Source organism: Ranitomeya imitator, chromosome 6 (genome assembly GCF_032444005.1).
Source record: "Ranitomeya imitator isolate aRanImi1 chromosome 6, aRanImi1.pri, whole genome shotgun sequence".
In the NCBI taxonomy this organism is placed as follows: domain Eukaryota; kingdom Metazoa; phylum Chordata; class Amphibia; order Anura; family Dendrobatidae; genus Ranitomeya; species Ranitomeya imitator.
The window spans coordinates 68,013,293-68,040,091 of record NC_091287.1 but is presented as its reverse complement, the minus strand read 5'-3'; the positions used below and the strand labels follow the sequence as shown (position 1 = coordinate 68,040,091).

Here is a 26,799-nt window from a genome sequence, read left to right as displayed (position 1 = left end):
AAACCACATTCTTACTTTCAATCAAAATTGGAAGATGTCCATCAGTGCCATCAGCTTAGAGCCGGCAACAACCAGTGTACCACAGCTACATCAATCTACTGTTCAAAACGTCTGCCTAGAAGTGGTCTTCATGGAAGCAGTGTGGCCAAAAACAACATATCTTTGACATGGAAACAAGGACAAATGACTCAACTATGCAGAAACACATACGAACTGGTGCAGAAAATTGGCAGCAGGTGCTCTGGACCAGTGAATCAAATGTGAAATATTTGCCTGCAAGGCCTCTTTCACAGTTTTTTTTCTTTTTACAATCAGTCACAATCCGTCAAAGTGTTGCAAAGACGGGCAGCAATGGATCCTGCGCCCATAGGCTTCCATTATAGCCAACGACGGACGGTGCAGGATCCGTCACTGTCTGACTTTCCGACGTTCACAAAAAACGTTACTATGTCCGTTGTCTCCACCCGGATGGATGAAACGGAAGGCCATCCGTCACAATCCATCGCTAATACAAGTCTGAGAAAAAAACGGATCCAGCAGAAACATTTGCTAGATCCGTTTTTTTTTTCACAAAAGGACGGATTTTGACAGAAACAAAAAGACTGAAGTGTGAAAGAGGCCTAACAGAAGGCAGTTTGTTGAAGATGGGCTGAGTCTGGAGTAATAATGAGCGTCTGCAGGTATCAGTGTAGCATGGTGGAGGGTCCTTGCAAGTTTGAGGATGCATTTTGACAAATAGGGCTGGGGGAGTTGGTCAGGATTGAGGATGTCCTCAGTGGCGAGAAATACAGGCATATAGTTATCCATTATACAATAGCATCATGGAGGAGTCAGATTTTCTCGAAATGTATTCTCCAATATTACAACAACCCCAAACATACGGCCAATGTCATTAAGAACAATCCTTATTGCACAGAACAAGGAGTCCTGGAAGTGATGCTATGGCCCCGCAAAGCCTCATCTCAACAGCATCGAGCCTGTCTGGGTTGCACAAGCAACGCCCACAGAAGATCTGTGGTTAGTTCTCCAACATGAACAACCTGCCTGCCAGGTTCCTTCATATACAGTGGGGCAAAAAAGTATTTAGTCAGTCAGCAATAGTGCAAGTTCCACCACTTAAAAAGATGAGAGGCGTCTGTAATTTGCATCATAGGTAGACCTCAACTATGGGAGACAAACTGAGAAAAAAAAATCCAGAAAATCACATTGTCTGTTTTTTTAACAATTTATTTGCATATTATGGTGGAAAATAAGTATTTGGTCAGAAACAAACAATCAAGATTTCTGGCTCTCACAGACCTGTAACTTCTTCTTTAAGAGTCTCCTCTTTCCTCCACTCATGACGTGTAGTAATGGCACCTGTTTAAACTTGTTATCAGTATAAAAAGACACCTGTGCACACCCTCAAACAGTCTGACTCCAAACTCCACTATGGTGAAGACCAAAGAGCTGTCAAAGGACACCAGAAACAAAATTGTAGCCCTGCACCAGGCTGGGAAGACTGAATCTGCAATAGCCAACCAGCTTGGAGTGAAGAAATCAACAGTGGGAGCAATAATTAGAAAATGGAAGACATACAAGACCACTGATAATCTCCCTCGATCTGGGGCTCCACGCAAAATCCCACCCCGTGGGGTCAGAATGATCACAAGAACGGTGAGCAAAAATCCCAGAACCACGCGGGGGGACCTAGTGAATGAACTGCAGAGAGCTGGGACCAATGCAACAAGGCCTACCATAAGTAACACACTATGCCACCATGGACTCAGATCTTGCAGTGCCAGACGTGTCCCACTGCTTAAGCCAGTACATGTCCGGGCCCGTCTGAAGTTTGCTAGAGAGCATTTGGATGATCCAGAGGAGTTTTGGGAGAATGTCCTATGGTCTGATGAAACCAAACTGGAACTGTTTGGTAGAAACACAACTTGTCGTGTTCGGAGGAAAAAGAATACTGAGTTGCATCCATCAAACACCATACCTACTGTAAAGCATGGTGGTGGAAACATCATGCTTTGGGGCTGTTTCTCTGCAAAGGGGCCAGGACGACTGATCCGGGTACATGAAAGAATGAATGGGGCCATGTATCGTGAGATTTTGAGTGCAAACCTCCTTCCATCAACAAGGGCATTGAAGATGAAACGTGGCTGGGTCTTTCAACATGACAATGATCCAAAGCACACCGCCAGGGCAACGAAGGAGTGGCTTCGTAAGAAGCATTTCAAGGTCCTGGAGTGGCCTAGCCAGTCTCCAGATCTCAACCCTATAGAAAACCTTTGGAGGGAGTTGAAAGTCCGTGTTGCCAAGCGAAAAGCCAAAAACATCACTGCTCTAGAGGAGATCTGCATGGAGGAATGGGCCAACATACCAACAACAGTGTGTGGCAACCTTGTGAAGACTTACAGAAAACGTTTGACCTCTGTCATTGCCAACAAAGGATATATTACAAAGTATTGAGATGAAATTTTGTTTCTGACCAAATACTTATTTTCCACCATAATATGCAAATAAAATGTTAAAAAAACAGACAATGTGATTTTCTGGATTTTTTTTTCTCAGTTTGTCTCCCATAGTTGAGGTCTACCTATGATGTAAATTACAGACGCCTCTCATCTTTTTAAGTGGTGGAACTTGCACTATTGCTGACTGACTAAATACTTTTTTGCCCCACTGTATACAGTGTGAAAGTATCTAGAAGGGATGCTTTGATGTGCTTTTGAAGACAAAAGGCGGTCACACCAAATATTGATGTGATTTAGGTTTCTCTATTGTTCATTCATGTTCCATTTTTTTCAGTGATAAAAATATTCTATTTTTTTTTAAAGCATTTATATGTTACTGCACTTTTCAAAACAAGTTTCCAATACATGGAATCTGGAGTATTGTATATCGTCTATATTGGACTATGTAATCACTCCGCAGTCTGCTCAGCAGCATGTGTTCAGACCAGGCTGTCCGTGTAAGTGCAGAGAAGTTATTAGTGAGCAGTGAGTAAATGATCCCTGCACAACCCCTATGTCTGGCTGCGGGGAGGGTACAAATTCATCTCTGTGTTCCCCAGATGACCACTATATCTGCAGATAGTAATGTGCGTGTCTGGACAGGACAGGACCTACTTGCAGTAATGGCGAGTCTGGCTCCATTGCGAGGTCATTTGCTTTCTTTCTTGCAGTACTTTTCATGAATTCTCTTTTTATTAGTTGTGGTGGGAGTCTTTGGCGTTCTCCTGGTTCCCCTGCCACTGATTGAGAAGTTTCTCCTTCTATTGTGCTCAAGGATAAAGTGGTCAATCACCCGCGGGAAAGCAGGGCACAGGCATTAGTCAAAATAGGAGGACTCTGCATTTGACTTCCACTGCAGCTAATAAATGAGAAGAAGCACTGCAAGAAAAATAAATAAATGCCCGACACGCGTTTCGTCAAATTACTGGCTTCTTCTAAGGTCTAATTTAAGTCTTTTCCTTTAATAGATGTCATATTTTAATCTAATATAACAAAATTTAGGGTTAAACATTTAGTTCACATCTCTGCACCCCCTTTTTTCCTAATGATTTATACTAGAGGTGTACAGTTAATTACATTGACCATTACTGTATGCTCATATATATTTTCTACCAATAAAAATATAAAGTGATCCAGCCATGATATCAGGGTCTCTGTCGTTACTTCATGCTGCCCACTGAGCGGTAATCATAAGCCTGATGCCTTTTAAAAGAGGCTGCTTAACCAACGTCACGTACTATACACAAGAGTATCATTGACACTTACGTGTGCTACATTTGATGGCCTATTTATTTGCTGTATATCAGCGCTATTTGTGATGTTTCTAAGTGTTCTTGTTGCTGGACTACGAAAAGCCATAATATCCGGCCTTTCTGAACTTGTTGTCCCAGGGACCGATGAGAGCAAACCACTTCGGGCATCAGGAGGCAAAATGCTCCCTGGCACAGGCGGGACATTTGCACACAAGTTAATCAGGCCCGAGTCCTTGCCCTGAGGCAGCCTTCTCTTTGCAGTACTCATCTGTGGTATCTCTGCGGGGGTCCAGTTCAGATTTCTCTCTTGCTTTTCCGGTGAAGAGTCATCGGAGTCATCAAACATCAGCTCCTCTTTAATTTTCGCTGCCATGCTACGCTTGGGAGAAGTTTCCTGATCACGCAGAGGAGATCCCTCTCGTGATGATGCCGGACTAGATTTGGAAGAGTATCTGTCCTCATCGCCACTTGCATTTTGGGAGTCCCTTTCATTTTCTTCCTCTTCATCCTCCTCTTCTTCCTCCTCCTCATAGTATGTGAGACGCGGGTGGTATGGCTCTTCATCTTTTCTGATCTTCTCGGATATAGAGTCTACCACCCAGTCTGGGGCGACTATTTTTATGTTCTCACGTTGATAGGCATATTCAAATTTGGTCTGAGAAGAAATGAATGGCGACGTAACGTAAAAAAAAAATGAAATCACACCATATATGAAAGAATGAGACCAACCGAAAATTGTTCTTACCCCTTTTGGCTCAGGAACGATTAGATGAGTGCACTTCTTATTAAGACTCAGTTGACAGTCCCCACCATAAAATGTTATCAGTGCCCAAAGGGCATTTCTATCATCAGGCGAAACCTAACAAAAAATGAAGAGTAACAGACAATCTTAAATCATAATGCAACTCTATAATTCTAAAATGACATCTCGTGGTAGGGGCTCAACTCCTGAAGCTGGAGAGCCCACCTCTCTGCCTCCCGACATAGAAAATGAATGGAACAATTGGACGCCCAACGTTTAGCAAGTTATTACTTATCCTATGGATAACTTATCACATTAAACCTTTGAGGGTCGGTCAGACATGAAAGCCTATGGGTTACACAGGTATGGTACAGCAGTATCTGAAAAAAGCGGCACTCTACAAATGACACTGGTTAATAAAGATATATTACACAAACCTGCGACAGACAAGCCGTAACACCAAAAAATATCTGTCCCGATTCTGGAGAAAAGCCATTTTCACTGATTATTTTAATTAAGGAATGAACTTAAAAATAAGAGAAATGCACAGATCCTACAACACCTCTGTCAGAAGCCAAGTATATCCTACACGTGTAGATGGCAAGATATGTGGTTATCCTCTTACGGCAATCATTGAGACCCCCCCCAACCACCTGGTGCCTGAATGTCCCACTGCTGAGAACTCAAGCACACGGTGTTACTCAGTAAGGTTAAAGCGGTGGTCCGAGGTCAAATTTGCATTCCTCGCTTTAGCACTTCAAAGGTTTTTTTTTTTTTGGGATATACAGGGGCGTCAGGACATAATATACAACTTTCAAGAATGGAGCACAGGCGTTAAGGAACTTGGTGGTATTGGTTCATACTAGGGATGAGCGAACCTGCTCTGATAAGGCGATATCCGAGCATGCTTGGGTGCTAACCGAGTGACTTCAGCGTGCCCAAAAAATATGTTCGAGTCCCGGCGGCTGAATGTCTCGCAGCTGTTTGACAGCCACAACACAGGCAGGGATTAGCCGTTTGTTAGGTATTCCCTGCATCTGTCGAACAGCCACAGGACACTCAGGCGTGATAACTCAAACATATTTTTCAAGCACGTCAAAGACACTCTGATAATACCTTCGCTCATCGCTAGTTCATACATGAAAACTCTGACAGGTTCCCTTTAACAGGTAAGCTGTAGCAAGCACAAATCATAAACCATTAAAAAGGAAGAGAAACTAAAAAGTAAAAATAAGAAAAACTATATAAAACAGTAATTCAAAGGATACGGTAGACGAGCTCCACAACGAACTGATAAAATGACCCACGAGGGCTGGAAGATGGGAAGAAAAAAAAACTAATTAGATTTATCGCAGACTACAGAAGGCGGGTCACATTTATCGCAGCTTCAAATATACTGTGAAATGATGTCTATGTATAACAATCAAATCTGTACAGATGGCCCGAAACTCACTGACTTACTGCAGCGTTAACGCCTGAAATCTCAATAGTGACATTAAGATATTTATTGGCAAATTAATAAGATTGTTGTGGGATCTGTAGACAATCTAAAGAATTTGAATGAGAGTAGGAAATGATAAAATAATAACATAATGAAAACCAATGTCTGCTCAATCCACAGCACACACCCTTCGGAGGTCCCGGATCATCTTTGTTTACTTGTCCTGCGGTGATTCACATATATCTACATGACCTCTGCAGCCAATCACCCAACTCTGTGATATTGTTCCATACCTGCTACCATTACCACTGAGGCCAGTAAGTTTATTTTCCAATGTTACCACTGCAGTCAGTCAATCACTGGCCTCAGCGGTTTTGCACTGAACACACTAGAATCATCGAGGCCAGCAATTTTTTTTTCTTCACGTGACCACTGCAGCCAAAAACCGGAAGGGACCACAGGACAGAAATGACTACTGGATAAGATGTGAATGCCGACATCACCTACTTTTACAATAGGAAGATCAAAGACCTCTCGAGCCTCCCCAACCTCCGGATTGTCGCCATCTTCCGCAATAATGTGTGTAGCTAAAGCATTGTAAGACACTTCTTTGGCTTTTCCAGCCTTCAGCATCTGCACAACCTGTAAAGAAAGGTTCATAGATGAGTTACAGGAACCCAAAGCCCAGCTTTAACTCCTAAGTGACCGGGCCAAATTTTTGAAATCTGACCAATGTCACTTTATATGGAAATAACTCTGGAACGCTTCAACAAATCCCAGTGATTTTGAGATTGTTTTTTTTTTGTGGCACATTATAATATATGATAATGGTAACTTTAGATCGATATGTTTTGTGTTTGTTTACAAAAAATATCAGAAATTTGACAGAAATGTAAAAAACAAAAATGGCAATTTTCAAACTTTTAATTATCCCTTTAATCCAGATAGTCATACCACAGAAAAACATTAATAAATAACATTTCCGTCATGTCTTCTTTAAATCGGCACCATTTGTAAAATGTTATTTTATTTTGTTAGCCTTTTAAGAGTATTAAAAAGGTAGCAATAATTTTTCGTTTTTTCAAGGAAATTTACAATTATTTTTACAGACCTATCCAGGTTTGAAGTGACTTTGGGGGTCCTACATTATTATTATTATAGCGCCATTTATTCCATGGGGCTTTACATGTGAGGAGGGGTGTATATAATAAAAACAAGTACAATAATCTTGAACAATACAAGTCACAACTGGTACAGGAGGTAGGACCCTGCCGCGAGGGCTCACAATCTACAAGGGATGGGTGAGGATACAGTATGTTAGGTATACATATTGGAAAACCTCCAAGTGTGATTAAAACTGCACCCCTCCGACATACTGAAAACTGCAGTCAGGTAGTTTATTAACCCTTCAGGTGATTTTCATTAATGCAAAGTGGCATAATAGGAATGAAAGTGCATTTTTACCATCTAAATGTCGGTAACTTCTGAACAGGTTACTACAGCCGGGAGACGCTCTAAGGCCACTATTTTGCTGTGAATTGCCATGGCAAACATCAGGACTGCACAAGTATGATCTCTGGGTGCCGATGGGGTTACAAAGGAAGCCCCCACACTCTGTTGATCACTTATATGATGTAGTCACTATTGACAGCAACATATAAAGGGTTAAACAGATATGGATGGTGCAAACACTGATGGTGGCTGGTAGGGCTGTGGAGTCGATAAGCCAAACCTACGACCCCTCAATTTCCATGACACCGACTCCACAGCCTTGGTGGCTGATACAGCAAATTGTCACCTGTATGGGGATGCTATTCTCTTATATCTCGGGTCAGTAAAAAGACGTATTGGCGGTCAATAAGGGGTTAAAATAAGTCAGACCCAGAAACATAATAGAAATTAGCTTAGGGGACAAAAATTTCAGGAGCTTCAATCACACAAGTTTTACTGCAAACAATCGTATTTTACTTTCTGTATTTGTGCAATCAATATTTTATTTTCAGATGGACAACGTGTGGCTGTAGTGCGCGTAGCATGGATATAGCCAACTACCAGCCTACAAATGGGGCTTGAAATATATAAAACAAAGACACTGGTGGCAAAGTTGTTGCAAAAACTACAGCAAAATGGCAAGAAGCCAGCATTTTTGCCTTGGAAAACTCGGCAGCCTTAGAAAGGCACCATCTGCACATACTGTACCTGTAAAACTCCCAGTGATTCGGCTTTCTAGCCCTGGACCTTCCTCAGCCCTGATTAGAGCTATCCCAGCGGAGGCCATGGCCCCATGTGTGACGATTACCTACTGCCCTGCACACTCAGATAAGACTGTTCTGCCTCAGCACCAGCCCCCCAGGACATCAGTGAATATGAGTATCATTTAGAATACAGCAAGGGCCGAATGATTCTAACCTACATCTAGCAATCAATCACATATTTACTGAGTGGATCAAGCCTAGGCCGATTGCACATCAGGTTTTTTTTTTTTCATAATCAGCAAAAAAAAAAAACAAAAAAAAACAGATTTTCATTTTTGGGCCCATGTTTCCATTTGTACGATCAGTATGGCATCAGTTTACCTGACGTGGGAAAACAAGTGATGGACGTTTCCCAAGGACCAATATAATCCATGACATCCACATGATGACCATTTTTGATTTTTTTTAAAGACCCATTCACTTGAATCCACAAAATAATGGAGACGCTTTACACAAAATTTGGCCAAATAATGTGTGCCCATCAATCAACGTCAAGGTGGCCTCAAAGACTGATGGGTCCCTATGTGTGTGAATATCTCTCTTAGGCTCATGTCTGGGTGAATGTGGACACCGATTGGCAGACATTATTTGGCCAAATTTTGTGCAAACCATCTCAATTATTTTTTTCTAATATTCACAAGCCATTTTGCTATTCATATTTCATACCGACATGCTTTAATACAATTGAGTGCAATCTTTTTCGGACATTGTCGTGCATATGACATTTTTTAAACACTTTTCCCAGCAATTCTCTGGGGGAATCTGCCTGAAATAGACGTCTGCAACACTTTCTCCAGTGGAATAAAACAAGTGAGGTGCAGCCAAGGTTGTGGAGTCGGTGTCCACACTGGTGGAGTCGGTATAAAATGGTCCGACTCCTATGATCTATAATACATTGGTACAGTAGAACAATGCAGAATGTGACGTAAATGTTTTCATAAGAATTTGGGAAAGTTATGAAATGTCGTATAAATGTCGGTTCTGTTACTGATCTAATCTTTTAGCTGAGATGAATCTATGCCGCACTTTATGTACATGCTCAGTAGTGACCAGGGCTGTGGAGGTCGGAGTTAGGGAAATTGAGGAGTCAGTTGTTTGGCTTACTGACTCCATAGCCCTGCGTGCAACTTAGGCCAAACTCGTCACTGTGTTTCAGAGGGAGGTCAAGAAAGTGTCATTGTGAGCGCTAGTCGTATGCACCTCGGCATGGCATCCAATAAACAATTAGCGTAAGCCCAGCGGCATGCTGGGATCACACAGTATAACCCCCCCATCATGTGCGGGGATCACACAGTATAAGCCCCCCCATCATGTGCCGGGATCACCCAGTATAAGCCCCCCATCATGTGCCGGGATCACACAGTGTAACCCCCCCCCCCATCATGTGCCGGGATCACACAGTGTAACCCCCCCATCATGTGCCGGGATCACCCAGTATAAGCCCCCCATCATGTGCCGGGATCACACAGTGTAACCCCCCCCCATCATGTGCCGGGATCACACAGTATAACCCCCCCATCATGTGCGGGGATCACACAGTATAACCCCCATCATGTGCGGGGATCACACAGTATAACCCCCATCATGTGCGGGGATCACACAGTATAACCCCCATCATGTGCCGGGATCACACAGTATAACCCCCATCATGTGCCGGGATCACACAGTATAACCCCCATCATGTGCGGGGATCACACAGTATAACCCCCATCATGTGCGGGGATCACACAGTATAACCCCCATCATGTGCGGGGATCACACAGTATAACCCCCATCATGTGCGGGGATCACACAGTATAACCCCCATCATGTGCCGGGATCACACAGTATAACCCCCATCATGTGCCGGGATCACACAGTATAACCCCCATCATGTGCCGGGATCACACAGTATAACCCCCATCATGTGCCGGGATCACACAGTATAACCCCCATCATGTGCGGGGATCACACAGTGTAACCCCCATCATGTGCCGGGATCACACAGTATAACCCCCCCCATCATGTGCCGGGATCACACAGTATAACCCCCATCATGTGCGGGGATCACACAGTATAACCCCCATCATGTGCGGGGATCACACAGTATAACCCCCATCATGTGCCGGGATCACACAGTATAACCCCCCCATCATGTGCGGGGATCACACAGTATAACCCCCATCATGTGCGGGGATCACACAGTATAACCCCCATCATGTGCGGGGATCACACAGTATAACCCCCCCATCATGTGCCGGGATCACACAGTATAACCCCCCCATCATGTGCGGGGATCACACAGTGTAACCCCCATCATGTGCCGGGATCACACAGTATAACCCCCCCATCATGTGCCGGGATCACACAGTATAACCCCCCCATCATGTGCCGGGATCACACAGTGTAACCCCCATCATGTGCCGGGATCACACAGTATAACCCCCATCATGTGCCGGGATCACACAGTATAACCCCCCCATCATGTGCGGGGATCACACAGTATAACCCCCATCATGTGCCGGGATCACACAGTATAACCCCCATCATGTGCCGGGATCACACAGTATAACCCCCATCATGTGCGGGGATCACACAGTATAACCCCCCCATCATGTGCCGGGATCACACAGTGTAACCCCCATCATGTGCCAGGATCACACAGTATAACCCCCATCATGTGCGGGGATCACACAGTATAACCCCCCCCATCATGTGCCGGGATCACACAGTATAACCCCCATCATGTGCCGGGATCACACAGTGTAACCCCCATCATGTGCCAGGATCACACAGTATAACCCCCCCATCATGTGCGGGGATCACACAGTGTAACCCCCATCATGTGCCGGGATCACACAGTATAACCCCCCCATCATGTGCCGGGATCACACAGTATAACCCCCCCATCATGTGCGGGGATCACACAGTGTAACCCCCATCATGTGCCGGGATCACACAGTATAACCCCCATCATGTGCCGGGATCACACAGTATAACCCCCCCATCATGTGCCGGGATCACACAGTATAACCCCCCCATCATGTGCGGGGATCACACAGTATAACCCCCATCATGTGCCGGGATCACACAGTATAACCCCCATCATGTGCCGGGATCACACAGTATAACCCCCATTATGTGCGGGGATCACACAGTATAACCCCCCCATCATGTGCCGGGATCACACAGTGTAACCCCCATCATGTGCCAGGATCACACAGTATAACCCCCATCATGTGCGGGGATCACACAGTATAACCCCCCCCATCATGTGCCGGGATCACACAGTATAACCCCCATCATGTGTCGGGATCACACAGTGTAACCCCCATCATGTGCCAGGATCACACAGTATAACCCCCCGATCATGTGCGGGGATCACACAGTGTAACCCCCATCATGTGCCGGGCTCACACAGTATAACCCCCATCATGTGCGGGGATCACACAGTGTAACCCCCATCATGTGCCGGGATCACACAGTATAACCCCCATCATGTGCCGGGATCACACAGTGTAACCCCCATCATGTGCCGGGATCACACAGTATAACCCCCATCATGTGCGGGGATCACACAGTATAACCCCCCCCATCATGTGCCGGGATCACACAGTGTAACCCCCATCATGTGCCAGGATCACACAGTATAACCCCCATCATGTGCGGGGATCACACAGTATAACCCCCCCATCATGTGCCGGGATCACACAGTATAACCCCCATCATGTGCCGGGATCACACAGTGTAACCCCCATCATGTGCCAGGATCACACAGTATAACCCCCCCATCATGTGCGGGGATCACACAGTGTAACCCCCATCATGTGCCGGGCTCACACAGTATAACCCCCATCATGTGCGGGGATCACACAGTGTAACCCCCATCATGTGCCGGGATCACACAGTATAACCCCCATCATGTGCCGGGATCACACAGTGTAACCCCCATCATGTGCCGGGATCACACAGTGTAACCCCCATCATGTGCCGGGATCACACAGTATAACCCCCATCATGTGCCGGGATCACACAGTATAACCCCCATCATGTGCCGGGATCACACAGTATAAACCCCATCATGTGTCGGGATCACACAGTATAACCCCCATCATGTGTCGGGATCACACAGTATAACCCCCCCATCATGTGCCGGGATCACACAGTATAACCCCCCCATCATGTGCCGGGATCACACAGTATAACCCCCATCATGTGCCGGGATCACACAGTATAACCCCCCCATCATGTGCCGGGATCACACAGTATAACCCCCCCATCATGTGCGGGGATCACACAGTATAACCCCCATCATGTGCCGGGATCACACAGTATAACCCCCATCATGTGCGGGGATCACACAGTATAACCCCCATCATGTGCCGGGATCACACAGTATAACCCCCCCATCATGTGCCGGGATCACACAGTATAACCCCCATCATGTGCCGGGATCACACAGTATAACCCCCCCATCATGTGCCGGGATCACACAGTATAACCCCCCCATCATGTGCGGGGATCACACAGTGTAACCCCCATCATGTGCCGGGATCACACAGTATAACCCCCATCATGTGCGGGGATCACACAGTGTAACCCCCATCATGTGCCGGGATCACACAGTATAACCCCCCCATCATGTGCGGGGATCACACAGTATAACCCCCCCCATCATGTGCCGGGATCACACAGTATAACCCCCATCATGTGCGGGGATCACACAGTGTAACCCCCATCATGTGCCGGGATCACACAGTATAACCCCCATCATGTGCGGGGATCAGTGAGGACCAGGAGACTTCTCCACTTCTGTCCTCAGCAGAGCAGAATCTCACTATTTAGCAGGAAGTGGCCGCTCTGCCTCATCAGTCCCATACCTCCCTATGGATCACTATGTGGCAGGCACTGAACGTCCCAGAACTGAGCGGCAGCGGAGACACCAGGCCGGAGCGGGGCGCGGGTGCACGGAGGTCCCGGGATCTCCCCTCACACTCCGCGCCCGCCCCGCATACAGCGCCCCCTCTCTGCCGCCGGTCTCTACCTGAGGATCCAGATCTCCCACGGGGTAAAACTTCACATCCTTGAATATGTCCTCCGGAACTTTCAGCTCGGTGTCCGCCATGACGGTGGCGGCGGTGTCGCTGCTGTGCGCGGGTAACGTGTATCACATCCCCTTCTCCGGTCACTTTCGGGCGGGAATCAATGAGGGGTCAGAGGAGGCTCCACACCGTCACCAAGATGCAGAGATCGCGCCGCGGCGCCGACCACCAGAGCCCGAGGGGTGAGCGCTCCGTCTGCACCGCGTCCACGGGCCGGATAATGCTGTAGAGGCGCCTCGTCTCCCACCCGCCACCATATTCTCCTCACACACCTACATGAAGAATATGCTCTACGACAGGTCGTGAAATGGGATTGTTTTCTGGTACAAATATTGTAAACTCCCCTCCTTGGAAGGACTTGGTACATTCTGAGGAGAGGGCGGGGCCTGCGCGGCTTGTCCTATAACCAAGAGGCAGCGCGGGGAAGGCGCCGTTATAAGAGGTCACTGGCGCGCAATTACCTCACTCGGCGGCAGTACACGCCGTGGTGGTGCTGTAATACCAGACTAGGGCGCTATCTCCCCGGGCACGCCGTGGTGGTGTAGGTGCTATAATACCAGACTAGGGCGCTATCTCCGCGGGCACGCCGTGGTGAAGGCGCTGTAATACCAGATTAGGGCGCTATCTCCACGGGCACGCCGTGGAGGTGCTATAATACCAGACTAGGGCGCTATCTCCGCGGGCACGCCGTGGTGGAGGTGCTATAATACCAGACTAGGGTGCTATCTCCGCGGGCACACCGTGGTGGAGGTGCTATAATACCAGACTAGGGTGCTATCTCCGCGGGCACGCCGTGGTGGAGGTGCTATAATACCAGACTAGGGTGCTATCTCCGCGGGCACGCCGTGGTGGAGGTGCTATAATACCAGACTAGGGTGCTATCTCCGCGGGCACGCCGTGGAGGTGCTATAATACCAGACTAGGGTGCTATCTCCGCGGGCACGCCGTGGTGGAGGTGCTATAATACCAGACTAGGGTGCTATCTCCGCGGGCACGCCGTGGTGGTGGAGGTGGTGCTGTAATACCAGACTAGGGCGCTATCTCCGCGGGCACGCCGTGGTGGAGGTGCTATAATACCAGACTAGGGTGCTATCTCCGCGGGCACGCCGTGGAGGTGCTATAATACCAGACTAGGGTGCTATCTCCGCGGGCACGCCGTGGTGGAGGTGCTATAATACCAGACTAGGGTGCTATCTCCGCGGGCACGCCGTGGTGGAGGTGCTATAATACCAGACTAGGGTGCTATCTCCGCGGGCACGCCGTGGTGGTGGAGGTGGTGCTGTAATACCAGACTAGGGCGCTATCTCCGCGGGCACGCCGTGGAGGTGCTATAATACCAGACTAGGGCGCTATCTCCGCGGGCACGCCGTGGAGGTGCTATAATACCAGACTAGGGTGCTATCTCCGCGGGCACGCCGTGGAGGTGGTGCTGTAATACCAGACTAGGGCGCTATCTCCGCGGGCACGCCGTGGTGGTGCTGTAATATCAGCCTCGGGCGCTATCTCCGCGGGCACGCCGTGGTGGTGGAGGCGCTGTAATACCAGACTAGGGTGCTATCTCCGCGGGCACGCCATGGTGGTGGAGGCGCTGTAATACCAGACTAGGGCGCTATCTCCGTGGGCACGCCGTGGTGGTGGAGGTGCTGTAATACCAGACTAGGGCGCTATCTCCGCGGGCACGCCGTGGTGGTGGAGGCGCTGTAATACCAGACTAGGGTGCTATCTCCGCGGGCACGCCGTGGTGGTGGAGGCGCTGTAATACCAGACTAGGGTGCTATCTCTGCGGGCACGCTGTGGTGGTGGAGGCGCTGTAATACCAGACTAGGGCGCTATTGCCGTGGGCACGCCGTGGTGGTGGAGGCGCTGTAATACCAGACTAGGGCGCTATCTCCGCGGGCACGCCGTGGAGGTGCTGTAATACCAGACTAGGGCGCTATCTCTGCGGGCACGCCGTGGTGGTGGAGGTGCTGTAATACCAGACTAGGGCGCTATCTCCGCGGGCACGCCGTGGTGGTGGAGGCGCTGTAAGGCTACGTTCACATTTGCGTTGTGCGTCGGCGACGCAACGCACCAAAACGCATGCTAAAACACTGCGTTTTGCGACGCATGCGTCCTTTTTTGCCAAATTTTGGACGCAAAAAAAATGCATCTTGCTGCGTCCATTGCGCCCTGACGCGTGCGGCAAAAAAACCCGCATGCATTGCAAAACGCAGCACAACGCATGTCCATGCGCCCCCATGTTAAATATAGGGGCGCATGACGCATGCGTCGCCGCGGCTGCGCCCGACGCAGCCCGGCGGAACGCAAATCTGAACGTAGCCTAATACCAGACTAGGGCGCTATCGCTGCGGGCATGCCGTGGTGTTGGAGGCGCTGTAATACCAGACAAGGGCGCTATCTCCGTGGGCACGCCGTGGAGGTGCTGTAATCCCAGACTAGGGCGCTATCTCCGCGGGCACGCCGTGGTGGTGCTGTAATATCAGCCTCGGGCGCTATCTCCGCGGGCACGCCGTGGAGGTGCTGTAATCCCAGACTAGGGCGCTATCTCTGCGGGCACGCCGTGGTGGTGGAGACGCTGTAATACCAGACTAGGGCGCTATCTCCGCGGGCACGCCGTGGTGGTGGAAGCGCTGTAATACCAGACTAGGGTGCTATCTCCGCGGGCACGCCGTGGTGGTGGAGGCGCTGTAATACCAGACTAGGGTGCTATTGCCGTGGGCACGCCGTGGTGGTGGAGGCGCTGTAATACCAGACTAGGGCGCTATCTCCGCGGGCACACCGTGGTGGTGGAGGTGCTGTAATACCAGACTAGGGCGCTATCTCCGCGGGCACGCCGTGGTGGTGGAGGCGCTGTAATACCAGACTAGGGTGCTATCTCCGCGGGCACGCCGTGGTGGTGGAGGCGCTGTAATACCAGACTAGGGTGCTATCTCTGCGGGCACGCCGTGGTGGTGGAGGCGCTGTAATACCAGACTAGGGCGCTATTGCCGCGGGCACGCCGTGGTGGTGGAGGCGCTGTAATACCAGACTAGGGCGCTATCTCCGCGGGCACGCCGTGGAGGTGCTGTAATACCAGACTAGGGCGCTATCTCTGCGGGCACGCCGTGGTGGTGGAGGTGCTGTAATACCAGACTAGGGCGCTATCTCCGCGGGCACGCCGTGGTGGTGGAGGCGCTGTAAGGCTACGTTCACATTTGCGTTGTGCGTCGGCGACGCAACGCACCAAAACGCATGCTAAAACACTGCGTTTTGCGACGCATGCGTCCTTTTTTGCCAAATTTTGGACGCAAAAAAATGCATCTTGCTGCGTCCATTGCGCCCTGACGCGTGCGGCAAAAAAACCCGCATGCATTGCAAAACGCAGCACAACGCATGTCCATGCACCCCCATGTTAAATATAGGGGCGCATGACGCATGCGTCGCCGCGGCTGCGCCTGACGCAGCCCGGCGGAACGCAAATCTGAACGTAGCCTAATACCAGACTAGGGCGCTATCGCTGCGGGCATGCCGTGGTGTTGGAGGCGCTGTAATACCAGACAAGGGCGCTATCTCCGTGGGCACGCCGTGGAGGTGCTGTAATCCCAGACTAGGGCGCTATCTCCGCGGGCACGCCGTGGTGGTGGAGGTGCTGTAATACCAGACTAGGGCGCTATCGCCGCGGTCTTGCACCTTGGCTTTATGAAGTATTTTGCGTTGTGTCCAGAATTTTTTTGCACACCGGTAGCTTTCCTTCAGGCTCACTAGTTCTCCACAGCAGCCCGGTTTTGTATTTATGGACCTCTTGTAAGGGTGTGTGCAGCAGATTCTGGACCGAGTGGAAGGGCGTGTGCAACGCTGCAAGTTTGCGATGTACTTGTGCGGTGGCCAGCTGTTAGCATAGTGGATGATATTTCCAGAAATCCCATGCCCACTATGCGTCCACTGATGACGTGGCTCAACTGTGGAGACGGACATGTGACGTGTCTTTCCAGACTGCAGCATGCCAATTTCTATTGCAGGGACTCTCCACAAGAGAAATTTCACCCATGGAATGTAGTGGATGTGGTGAATCCACTCGGTTCAGTGAACACACTTGAATTTATCTGCATTCAATAGACGGCACCGCTTTGAACATCTGCTGCCACTTTGAGATTGTGGGCAGCTGGTCTAACAGGAGACATCTGGGATGTTTGTCCCTCAGCGCCAGAGATGCACCTTTTCTACCCTGACGGACTGGGTTACACCCAATAGTGCTAGAATCTCTGCCTTCAGCTCGCCGTAGTCCTTGGCATCCTGCAGGGCGAGGCCATAGTACACTTTCTGTGCTTCCCCAGTAAGGTATGGAGCTAGGACCTTTGCTCATTACTCTGGGGGCAGTTGCTACCAGTCTGACACTCAGATATAACCAGGAAAGAAAGCCTCAACGTCAGCCTCTAAGAATTTTTAAGGACTTCTGTACCGTTTCCCTCACACGGATACCTTCACTTTTAGAGATGGGCAGTCCGGCTCTTTTGGTGATTCGGCTCCGCTCACCAGGAAGAGACGGCTCTTTTGGATCCTGAATGGATCGCTATTAAATGTGTTCACAATATGGGAACACATTTAAAATGACGTGAATGTGGCTTAAACTGCCCACCCATTGCTGAATCCTCACCTACTTGCAGTCAACCAATTAAATTGAGGATTGGATGGAGTTTGGGCCAGGTGGGCAGAATTATGTCCACTGAGCCGATAATTTTTCCTCCTAGTAAGAGACATTCAGAGAATTCAGTGGCTCTCACTGGCGTGCTCACTCCCATCGTCAACAGCAGGGAGCCGGCTCTTTGTACTGGATTGTTCACGAACAGCCCATCACTATTCACTGTGGCTGGTAATGCCATCTCCTTGGCCCAGGAGAGCCATCTGCTGCTGCTCTAATCCCTTCACGAACTATGACGTAAAGGTACGTCATATGTCGCCTCCCCCTCTTCAGTGTGTTCTCTGGCGCTGAGCCCGCCCGCACCTTTCCTGGCACATGACAGGTGATTTGAACAAACAGGCTCTCCGTGACTGTCACATGGAGCAGCGACGCCGAACAGCTGATCAGCCGGAGCGCTCCAGGTATCTGGGTTCCCTCTGCAGCTTATTGGGTAAATGCTATAGCTTGCCGAATAAACAGGGACCCCATGAAATTAGCTCATCTCTACTGCTGCCCAGCAAATCCTTCAAGTTTTTATTCTTTCTAGCTGTCAATAAGGGAACTTTAGGAAATGTCACAGCCAATGTTGGGTCAGTTTTTATCATAGAGCACTGTTTTTGCAAAATGTCACAGATGACCTACCATTGAGAATTATAGGTGGAAATCTCAATGTAGGGTCTCTCTGTGTTCTTTTTGAAGTGGAGGTCAATAAATTCAAGTGAGATGTAGATTTAGCACAGCGATAGACATATTTGATAGTCCTTTTCCTATAACCTCAAGCAAAAAATCTATCTTCCAGATAATCTGTGTTTGTCAAAACTTTCTTCAGAAGAACAGATCCTCTTCATCCACAGGAACCAATTTGTAGGAACGGCCTGCATAGCTGATCTAATATAGGCTGAAAATGCGTGCAATAGTGAATTCATATCTCCTTTCTGAAGACATCCGTCTGTATTAGGCCATCATCTGATGTGAGTTGGATAGCCAGAATATCAATATGTTTATTAAACTTGTACATGAGCCTGATATTAAGAGTCGCTGCAGTTCAACACAGTCCTAACATTTTTCAGTTTGGTCCCCTGTCAAATTATAAGCAGGTCGTCCATGTCCTTTAACCAGCAGTGCACATGGGAAGTGGGCTGTGGGCCACTGAGAAAAATCTCCCTTTCCCATAGGCCGAGAGAGAGCTTTTCACACAATGGCGCTCAGGTCGTGCCCATGGCAGTGCCTTGCTTCTGTAAAAAGAATCTATCTTTGAATATAAAATAGTTATGTCCTCCTACCTCTCCTCCTATACACCAACCTACCTGCCCTCATCAGCATATAATTCTGTGTTTTTTCAAAATAATTAAACTTGTCTGTCCCCACCCAATTGTTTATATGAAATTAAATCAACACTTAAGATAATACTGATTAGAGTTTGTTAATCTTAACATTTTTCAATTAAAAAAAAAAATTGTACTCACGTTTATTCTTTATTCTGCCCTGGTGCTGCTGTAGCAGCAGAAAAAGGTTCTGAGGAGCCTAGTGTTCAGAATGGAGAAGAAAGGACAGGAAGGATGGTGAGTTTGGAAAACGGGAGCTGAAAAGGGAAATGCTTTTCTTTCACTATGGGACATATAGAGACACTTAAATATATTGGTTTCTTCCAATGAAAATAAACAAAGTAGTATAAAGACATAATGGGAAGACACAAAGTATATCTACCCATAATATTCTGAGCCTTAGTGTAACAATATGTCTCATACAACAATGGGAGAAGTTCTTCCTTACTTTGGTGGACGGCTCTCTTTTTCTTTTTTTATCACTTTCTCTGCTGAAGGAACAGAAGACATGATCACAAATAAATACCATGTAAAATGTGAACGTATTCACCTCTTGGCATTTTTTGTGGTTTGCTAACTCACAATTTGGAATTTCAGTGTTTTTTTGTGAGGGTTTCCATCAGTTTATGTAAAGAACATGCCTACAACTTTAAACATTTTGTTTTCTTATTATTGTTAAGCAAACAACAAATGGGACAAAATAACTGTAAACGTCAGTGTGCATAACTATTCACCACTCTAAAGTCAGTACTTTGTAGAGCCTCCTTTTGTGGCAATTACAGCTGCAAATCATTTTGGATAAGTCTCTATGAGCTTTCCACATCTTACCATTGGGACTTTTGCTCATTCAAGGCCTCAAGGCAAAACTGCTCCAGTTCCTTCAAATTAGATGGTTTCCACTGGTGAACAGCAATCTTCAAGTCTGACCACAGATTCTCAATTGGATTAAGATCTGGGCTTTGACTAGGCCACTCCAAAACATTTACATGTTTCCCCTTAAACCACTTGAGTGTTGCTTTAGCAGTATGCTTTGGGTCATTGTCCTGTTGGAAGCGAACCTCTGTCCCAGGCTCAATTCACTAAACAAAGACAGGTTTTGCTAAAAAATATCCCTGTATTTCGCACTATCCATCTTCCTCTCAATTCGGACAATTTTCACTGTCCTTGCTGCCGAAAAACATTCCCACAACATGATGCTGCCACCACTCTTCACAGCGGGATAGTGCTCTTGGGGTGATGAGCTGTGTTGGTTTTACGCCAGACATAGCGTTTACCTTGGTTGCCAAAAAGTTAAATTTTGGTCTCTGACCACAGCACCTTCCTCCATACATTTGAGGTGTCTCCCAAATCTTTTCGGAAACTCAAACCAAGACAATTTTTGTGTGTAATTAAACGCTTTTTTCTGCCCGTTCTTCCATACATAAAGGCTACCTTTATGGGGTGTACAGCTTATTGTGGTCATGTGGACAGATACTCCAGTCTTTGCTTGGGAACTCTGCTGCTCCTTCAGGGTTACCTTTGATCTGTGCGCTGCCCCTCTGATTAATGCCCTCCTAGCCGGGGCTGAGAGTTTTGGTGGGCGGCCCTCTCTTGGCAGGTTTATTATGGTAACATGATCTTTCCATTTGAGGATGATGGATTTGATGGTGCTACATGGAAATGGGAATCATCAGAGATTGGGATTTTTTTTTTTTTTTTACAACCTAACCCGGACTTGTACTTCTCAACAACTTTGACTTGTTTGGAGAGCTCCTTGGTCTTCATGGTGTTGTCTGGTTAGTGGTGCTTCTTGCTTAAAGAGATTTAACAAAGTTCATTTTCATCAATAAATCTTGGAATTAAAAGTTACACAATTGGATGTGATTTAAAAATAATGTCCCTGTGCTGAGATAATCTTATACATGTGCCCCTGCTGTGTACTGTGTCATTGCTGTGTCTGACTATGCAGGAACATGGTCTGATCATACCACATCTCCTGGGCGGGGGAGGAAGGAAAAGAGTATATAGATAGCACAGCATGGGATCACAGCTGATTATTTTTGTGAGGTAAAATATTTTTATGACTTTTTACACAATGTTTTACTTTAAAGAAACAATCATTTGCGATCCAGTAATGTCCTGTCTATGTACTCTCCTTTGCTTCCTCACCTGCCCAGCAGCTGTGATCAGACCATGTTCCTGTACGGTCAGACACAGCCATTACACAGTACACAGCAGGGGCACATGTATAGGATTATCTCAGCACAGGAACAATATTTTTAAACACATCCAATTGTGGAAATTATTATTATTCCAAGATCTATTTATTAAAATGAACTTTGTTCGTGGGAAAACCCCTCTAATGGTGTTGCAGCCCCTGTGGCCTTTCAGAAAAGGTGTGTACGTACTGACAGACCGTGTGACACTTAGATTGCACACAGATGGACTTCCTTTCACTAAGTAATTTATAAAGGGAATTGCTTACACCAGAAATGTTCAGGAGCTTCGTTGCAAAAGGGGTGAATACATATGCACATGCCAATTTTAAGTTATTTAATCCCATAAATTTAATTTGTTTCTATGTTCTCTCATGTCACCAGCTTCAGACTATTAGGAACTAATTCATCACACGCAGATCGGATTGCAAGAAGAATGTATGGAGAATGGGGGAGCTTGGTATAGAGAATGGGGGAGCTTGGTATAGAGAATGGGGGAGCTTGGTATAGAGAATGGGGGAGCTTGGTATAGAGAATGGGGGAGCTTGGTATAGAGAATGGGGGAGCTTGGTATGGAGAATGGGGGAGCTTGGTATGGAGAATGGGGGAGCTTGGTATGGAGAATGGGGGAGCTTGGTATGGAGAATGGGGGAGCTTGGTATAGAGAATGGGGGAGCTTGGTATGGAGAATGGGGGAGCTTGGTATGGAGAATGGGGGAGCTTGGTGTGGAGAATGGGGGAGCTTGGTATGGAGAATGGGGGAGCTTGGTATGGAGAATGGGGGAACTTGGTATGGAGAATGGGGGAGCTTGGTATGGAGAATGGGGGAGCTTGGTATGGAGAATGGGGGAGCTTGGTATGGAGAATGGGGGAGCTTGGTATAGAGAATGGGGGAGCTTGGTATAGAGAATGGGGGAGCTTTGTTATAAGGAATAGGGAAGCTTGGTATAGAGAATGGGGGAGCTTGGTATAGAGAATGGGGGAGCTTGGTATGGAGAATGGGGGAGCTTGGTATGGAGAATGGGGGAGCTTGGCATCGAGAATGGGGGAGCTTGGTATAGAGAATGGGGGAGCTTGGTATAGAGAATGGGGGAGCTTGGTATAAGGAATGGGGGAGCTTGGTATAAGGAATGAGGGAGCTTGGTATGGAGAATGGGGTCTCGCAATGGAGAATTGTGGAGGTCTTAGTATGGAAAAAGGATAGCATGTGGGGGTCTCAAAATGGAGGAGGGCTGAGCATGAAGAAGGTTTAGCATGGGGGAGATCGAAATGGAGAAGGGGTAGTGTGTGGTAGCTCGGTATGGAGAATGAGGGGGTCTCTGTATGCAGAGTGGGGAGGGGACATATTTTGCTGGACAGCTCAAGTTTTCTTTTATCAATTCTGCTGCTGGAGAAGTAAAAGAAATTATCACAAATAAGTACCATGTTAAATAGTAATCACGAACAAATCCTAGCCCCATAGGGACACAGACAGTAAACATACTGTTTATATGACTTGTCTCATATACTTCACCACATGATATAGATAGATGTCATTGCTAATTATTAGCTCATTGTATACAGGTCCTTCTCAAAAAATTAGCATATAGTGTTAAATTTCATTATTTACCATAATGTAATGATTACAATTAAACTTTCATATATTATAGATTCATTATCCACCAACTGAAATTTGTCAGGTCTTTTATTGTTTTAATACTGATGATTTTGGCATACAACTCCTGATAACCCAAAAAACCTGTCTCAATAAATTAGCATATTTCACCCATCCAATCAAATAAAAGTGTTTTTTAATAACAAACAAAAAAACCATCAAATAATAATGTTCAGTTATGCACTCAATACTTGGTCGGGAATCCTTTGGCAGAAATGACTGCTTCAATGCGGCGTGGCATGGAGGCAATCAGCCTGTGACACTGCTGAGATGTTATGGAGGCCCAGGATGCTTCAATAGCGGCCTTAAGCTCATCCAGAGTGTTGGGTCTTGCGTCTCTCAACTTTCTCTTCACAATATCCCACAGATTCTCTATGGGGTTCAGGTCAGGAGAGTTGGCAGGCCAATTGAGCACAGTAATACCATGGTCAGTAAACCATTTACCAGTGGTTTTGGCACTGTGAGCAGGTGCCAGGTCGTGCTGAAAAATGAAATCTTCATCTCCATAAAGCATTTCAGCCGATGGAAGCATGAAGTGCTCCAAAATCTCCTGATAGCTAGCTGCATTGACCCTGCCCTTGATGAAACACAGTGGACCAACACCAGCAGCTGACATGGCACCCCACACCATCACTGACTGTAGGTACTTGACACTGGACTTCAGGCATTTTGGCATTTCCTTCTCCCCAGTCTTCCTCCAGACTCTGGCACCTTGATTTCCGAATGACATGCAAAATTTGCTTTCATCAGAAAAAAGTACTTGGGACCACTTAGCAACAGTCCAGTGCTGCTTCTCTGTAGCCCAGGTCAGGCGCCTCTGCCGCTGTTTATGGTTCAAAAGTGGCTTTACCTGGGGAATGCGGCACCTGTAGCCCATTTCCTGCACACGCCTGTGCACGGTGGCTCTGGATGTTTCCACACCAGACTCAGTCCACTGCTTCCTCAGGTTCCCCAAGGTCTGGAAACGGTCCTTCTCCACAATCTTCCTCAGGGTCCGGTCTCCTCTTCTCGTTGTACAGCGTTTTCTGCCACATTGTTTCCTTCCAACAGACTTACCATTGAGGTGCCTTGATACAGCACTCTGGGAACAGCCTATTTGTTGAGAAATTTCTTTCTGGGTCTTACCCTCTTGCTTGAGGGTGTCAATGATGGCCTTCTTGACATCTGTCAGGTCGCTAGTCTTACCCATGATGGGGGTTTTGAGTAATGAACCAGGCAGGGAGTTTATAAAAGCCTCAGGTATCTTTTGCATGTGTTTAGAGTTAATTAGTTGATTCAGAAGATTAGGGTAATAGGTCGTTTAGAGAACCTTTTCTTGATATGCTAATTTATTGAGACAGGTTTTTTGGGTTATCAGGAGTTGTATGCCAAAATCATCAGTATTAAAACAATAAAAGACCTGACAAATTTCAGTTGGTGGATAATGAATCTATAATATATGAAAGTTTAATTGTAATCATTACATTATGGTAAATAATGAAATTTAACACTATATGCTAATTTTTTGAGAAGGACCTGTAAATATCACATACACTTGAAAGGGGACTGATGTCCTTCCTGTGTAACTACCAGGAGGAATCATTGTATAATATTCCATCTAGAAAACAGCAATTAGCACATAAGGGCACGTCCATTTGTGGGAAGGGTTAATATACCTACATGTTTTTTACATGGCTGCTGTTCCTTCCTTGCATGCACTTTGGGATCCACCATTTCCGCTTGTGTCTTAAAAAAATCCAAAATAACAAATTGAGACACAGACAGTTCACATTATCATACTGATCAGTGTATGAGGATTTATACAGTGATATTGTCCTGTGTAATGTCCTGTGCTAATGTCACAATATGACGTCATCGTTCAAAAGTTCAAGGTTACAATGGAGTAAACGCGGCCATGGTTGCTCTTATTACTTACGGTATTGGCGCTGTGTCGGCCCACGCTGTTTTTATTTCAGGTCTGTAATAAAATGAAGTTTTCATTTGAAATAGAGATAGTTAGAAAATATTAGAACATATCATCTGTACAGTGTGTCTCCTAAATAAATGCCATGACTGAAGTTGTAGCAATCAGGGGAACAGTTATAGAGTTAGTAGATAAAAACAGATGACCAACAATGGACTCCATAAACTTCACTTCTGTTATGTAAGAACCTTTACATCCGCATGTGAAAGCTTCAGAACAAAGGACTGGAGGGTTTTTATCCTCGCATGTCTATTGTTTTAGGGCTCTTCTAATATCAGCTGTGGAGAATATCCACTATTAAAACATAACTTTTACTAATACGATTAAAAGTCTTGTACACCCAAAATCAGACACAAACAACAAACAAAAAGTGCTCAAGTGAACCAGTGCTCAAGATTAAAAATTTGGATTGATCTCACCAAAGCTGACCGACAGTAGTATGCTTCCAAAAATTACAGAAGAGGTCCGAGGTTGTGAAATAGAGGCAGGGCTAGGAGTCCAATATCTACCCTGTGTAATATATACCCCCGTGTAACTCTTGTCCTCACAAGGACAGGCCCCAATTGGACCTCACTATAGGGAACCGCCACACCAAGTGTATGTGAGGGCAAAGTTCTTCCTTCTGGAAATTAAGTATTTTCTCCCTACGCGTTTCAACTCCAGTCACGGAGAATCATCAGGGGAGTTAAATAGAGATAAGTGCCAATAGGCACAAGAAGTCCAGATATAAGTCCGTACACATCTTGGGTCCTGCAGTGGCTAGGTGCCCCAGAGTAGAGATGACTGTCTGTGTCCGCAGTCTATGATAAGTTCCCAGGAACTGCACGTTTTTTTTTAACCCTGTGTGTGCACCAGTGTCTACCTGAGAGCGGATTCCTTACAATATGTACAGCCAGGCTCGGACTGGCCCGGTGGGCCCCTGTGCAGATATGGGTCCCCAACATTACTGTATGGACAGTTCCTGTCATAATTCATTTGATTAACTCTGTACAGAAAAAATCAGCTTTTCATTCATTAACCAAACTACCCAATTTATTATTATATAGAAATAAAGGTAAATTTGTGAACCAGGGTTGTGTAAGATTTGTATGCAGGTGAAAAGTGGGCCCCCGAAAGTCAGTGCTGCTGGTGGGCTGTTGGCACACCAGTCCGACCCTGTGTACAGCCATGTTTTATATCCTCCCCAGTCTCCACCTTGTTACATATACAGTAACAGATTACATGCATTAACTCGAATAAATATGCATTGCTGTAATAAATCCTATTGTAAGTGAGTGAGGCGTAGAGTGCATTCACTTCTGACAGCCATTGACACCCCTTCCTCCGTGAGACGCAATTGTGGGGTGCCGATCGACTATTATGACTGATGGGAACCTTCTGGAGGCCTCCATGTCTGCCATGTGAAATCTACTGTATAACTGAGCCTGAGCTTTCCTCAGTCTGTACCCAGTTGTAACAAGTCAGTTATCAGTCACAGTTACACATATAATGTACAATCCTATACAAACCATAATATGTGTATTTCTCATTATCTCTTTACTTACGGCCTGATGTTCTCCTCACATTCATCAATTTGGAAGATCTCAACCATGGTGGTTTCTTCTTCCCTCTCTTCCTCACTAAGTAACATAACCCATTAGAAGAGAGAGTTCGAGTGTGTAAACACATTGCAATTATGGTGAATTTTTGTACAATAGTTCTGGCTGCGATTTGGGAAAAATATGGCAAGAAATAC

General features: G+C 46.7%; 1 protein-coding gene across 1 annotated transcript in view; it reads right to left on the bottom strand.

The window, feature by feature from the left end:
* The window catches only part of PAXIP1 (PAX interacting protein 1), a 39,225-nt gene extending 25,551 nt beyond the window's left edge, over positions 1-13,674 (bottom strand). Inside the window, exons 1-6 of the mRNA XM_069729743.1 lie at positions 13,213-13,674; positions 6,442-6,576; positions 5,762-5,805; positions 4,931-4,994; positions 4,497-4,610; positions 3,765-4,406 (exon numbers count right to left, since the gene is read on the bottom strand). Of these exons, the coding sequence (XP_069585844.1) occupies positions 3,765-4,406; positions 4,497-4,610; positions 4,931-4,994; positions 5,762-5,805; positions 6,442-6,576; positions 13,213-13,293 (1,080 nt within the window). The 5' untranslated portion in view covers positions 13,294-13,674. The remainder of the gene's footprint in view (positions 1-3,764; positions 4,407-4,496; positions 4,611-4,930; positions 4,995-5,761; positions 5,806-6,441; positions 6,577-13,212) is intronic.
* Between the last annotated feature and the right edge of the window lie 13,125 nt (positions 13,675-26,799).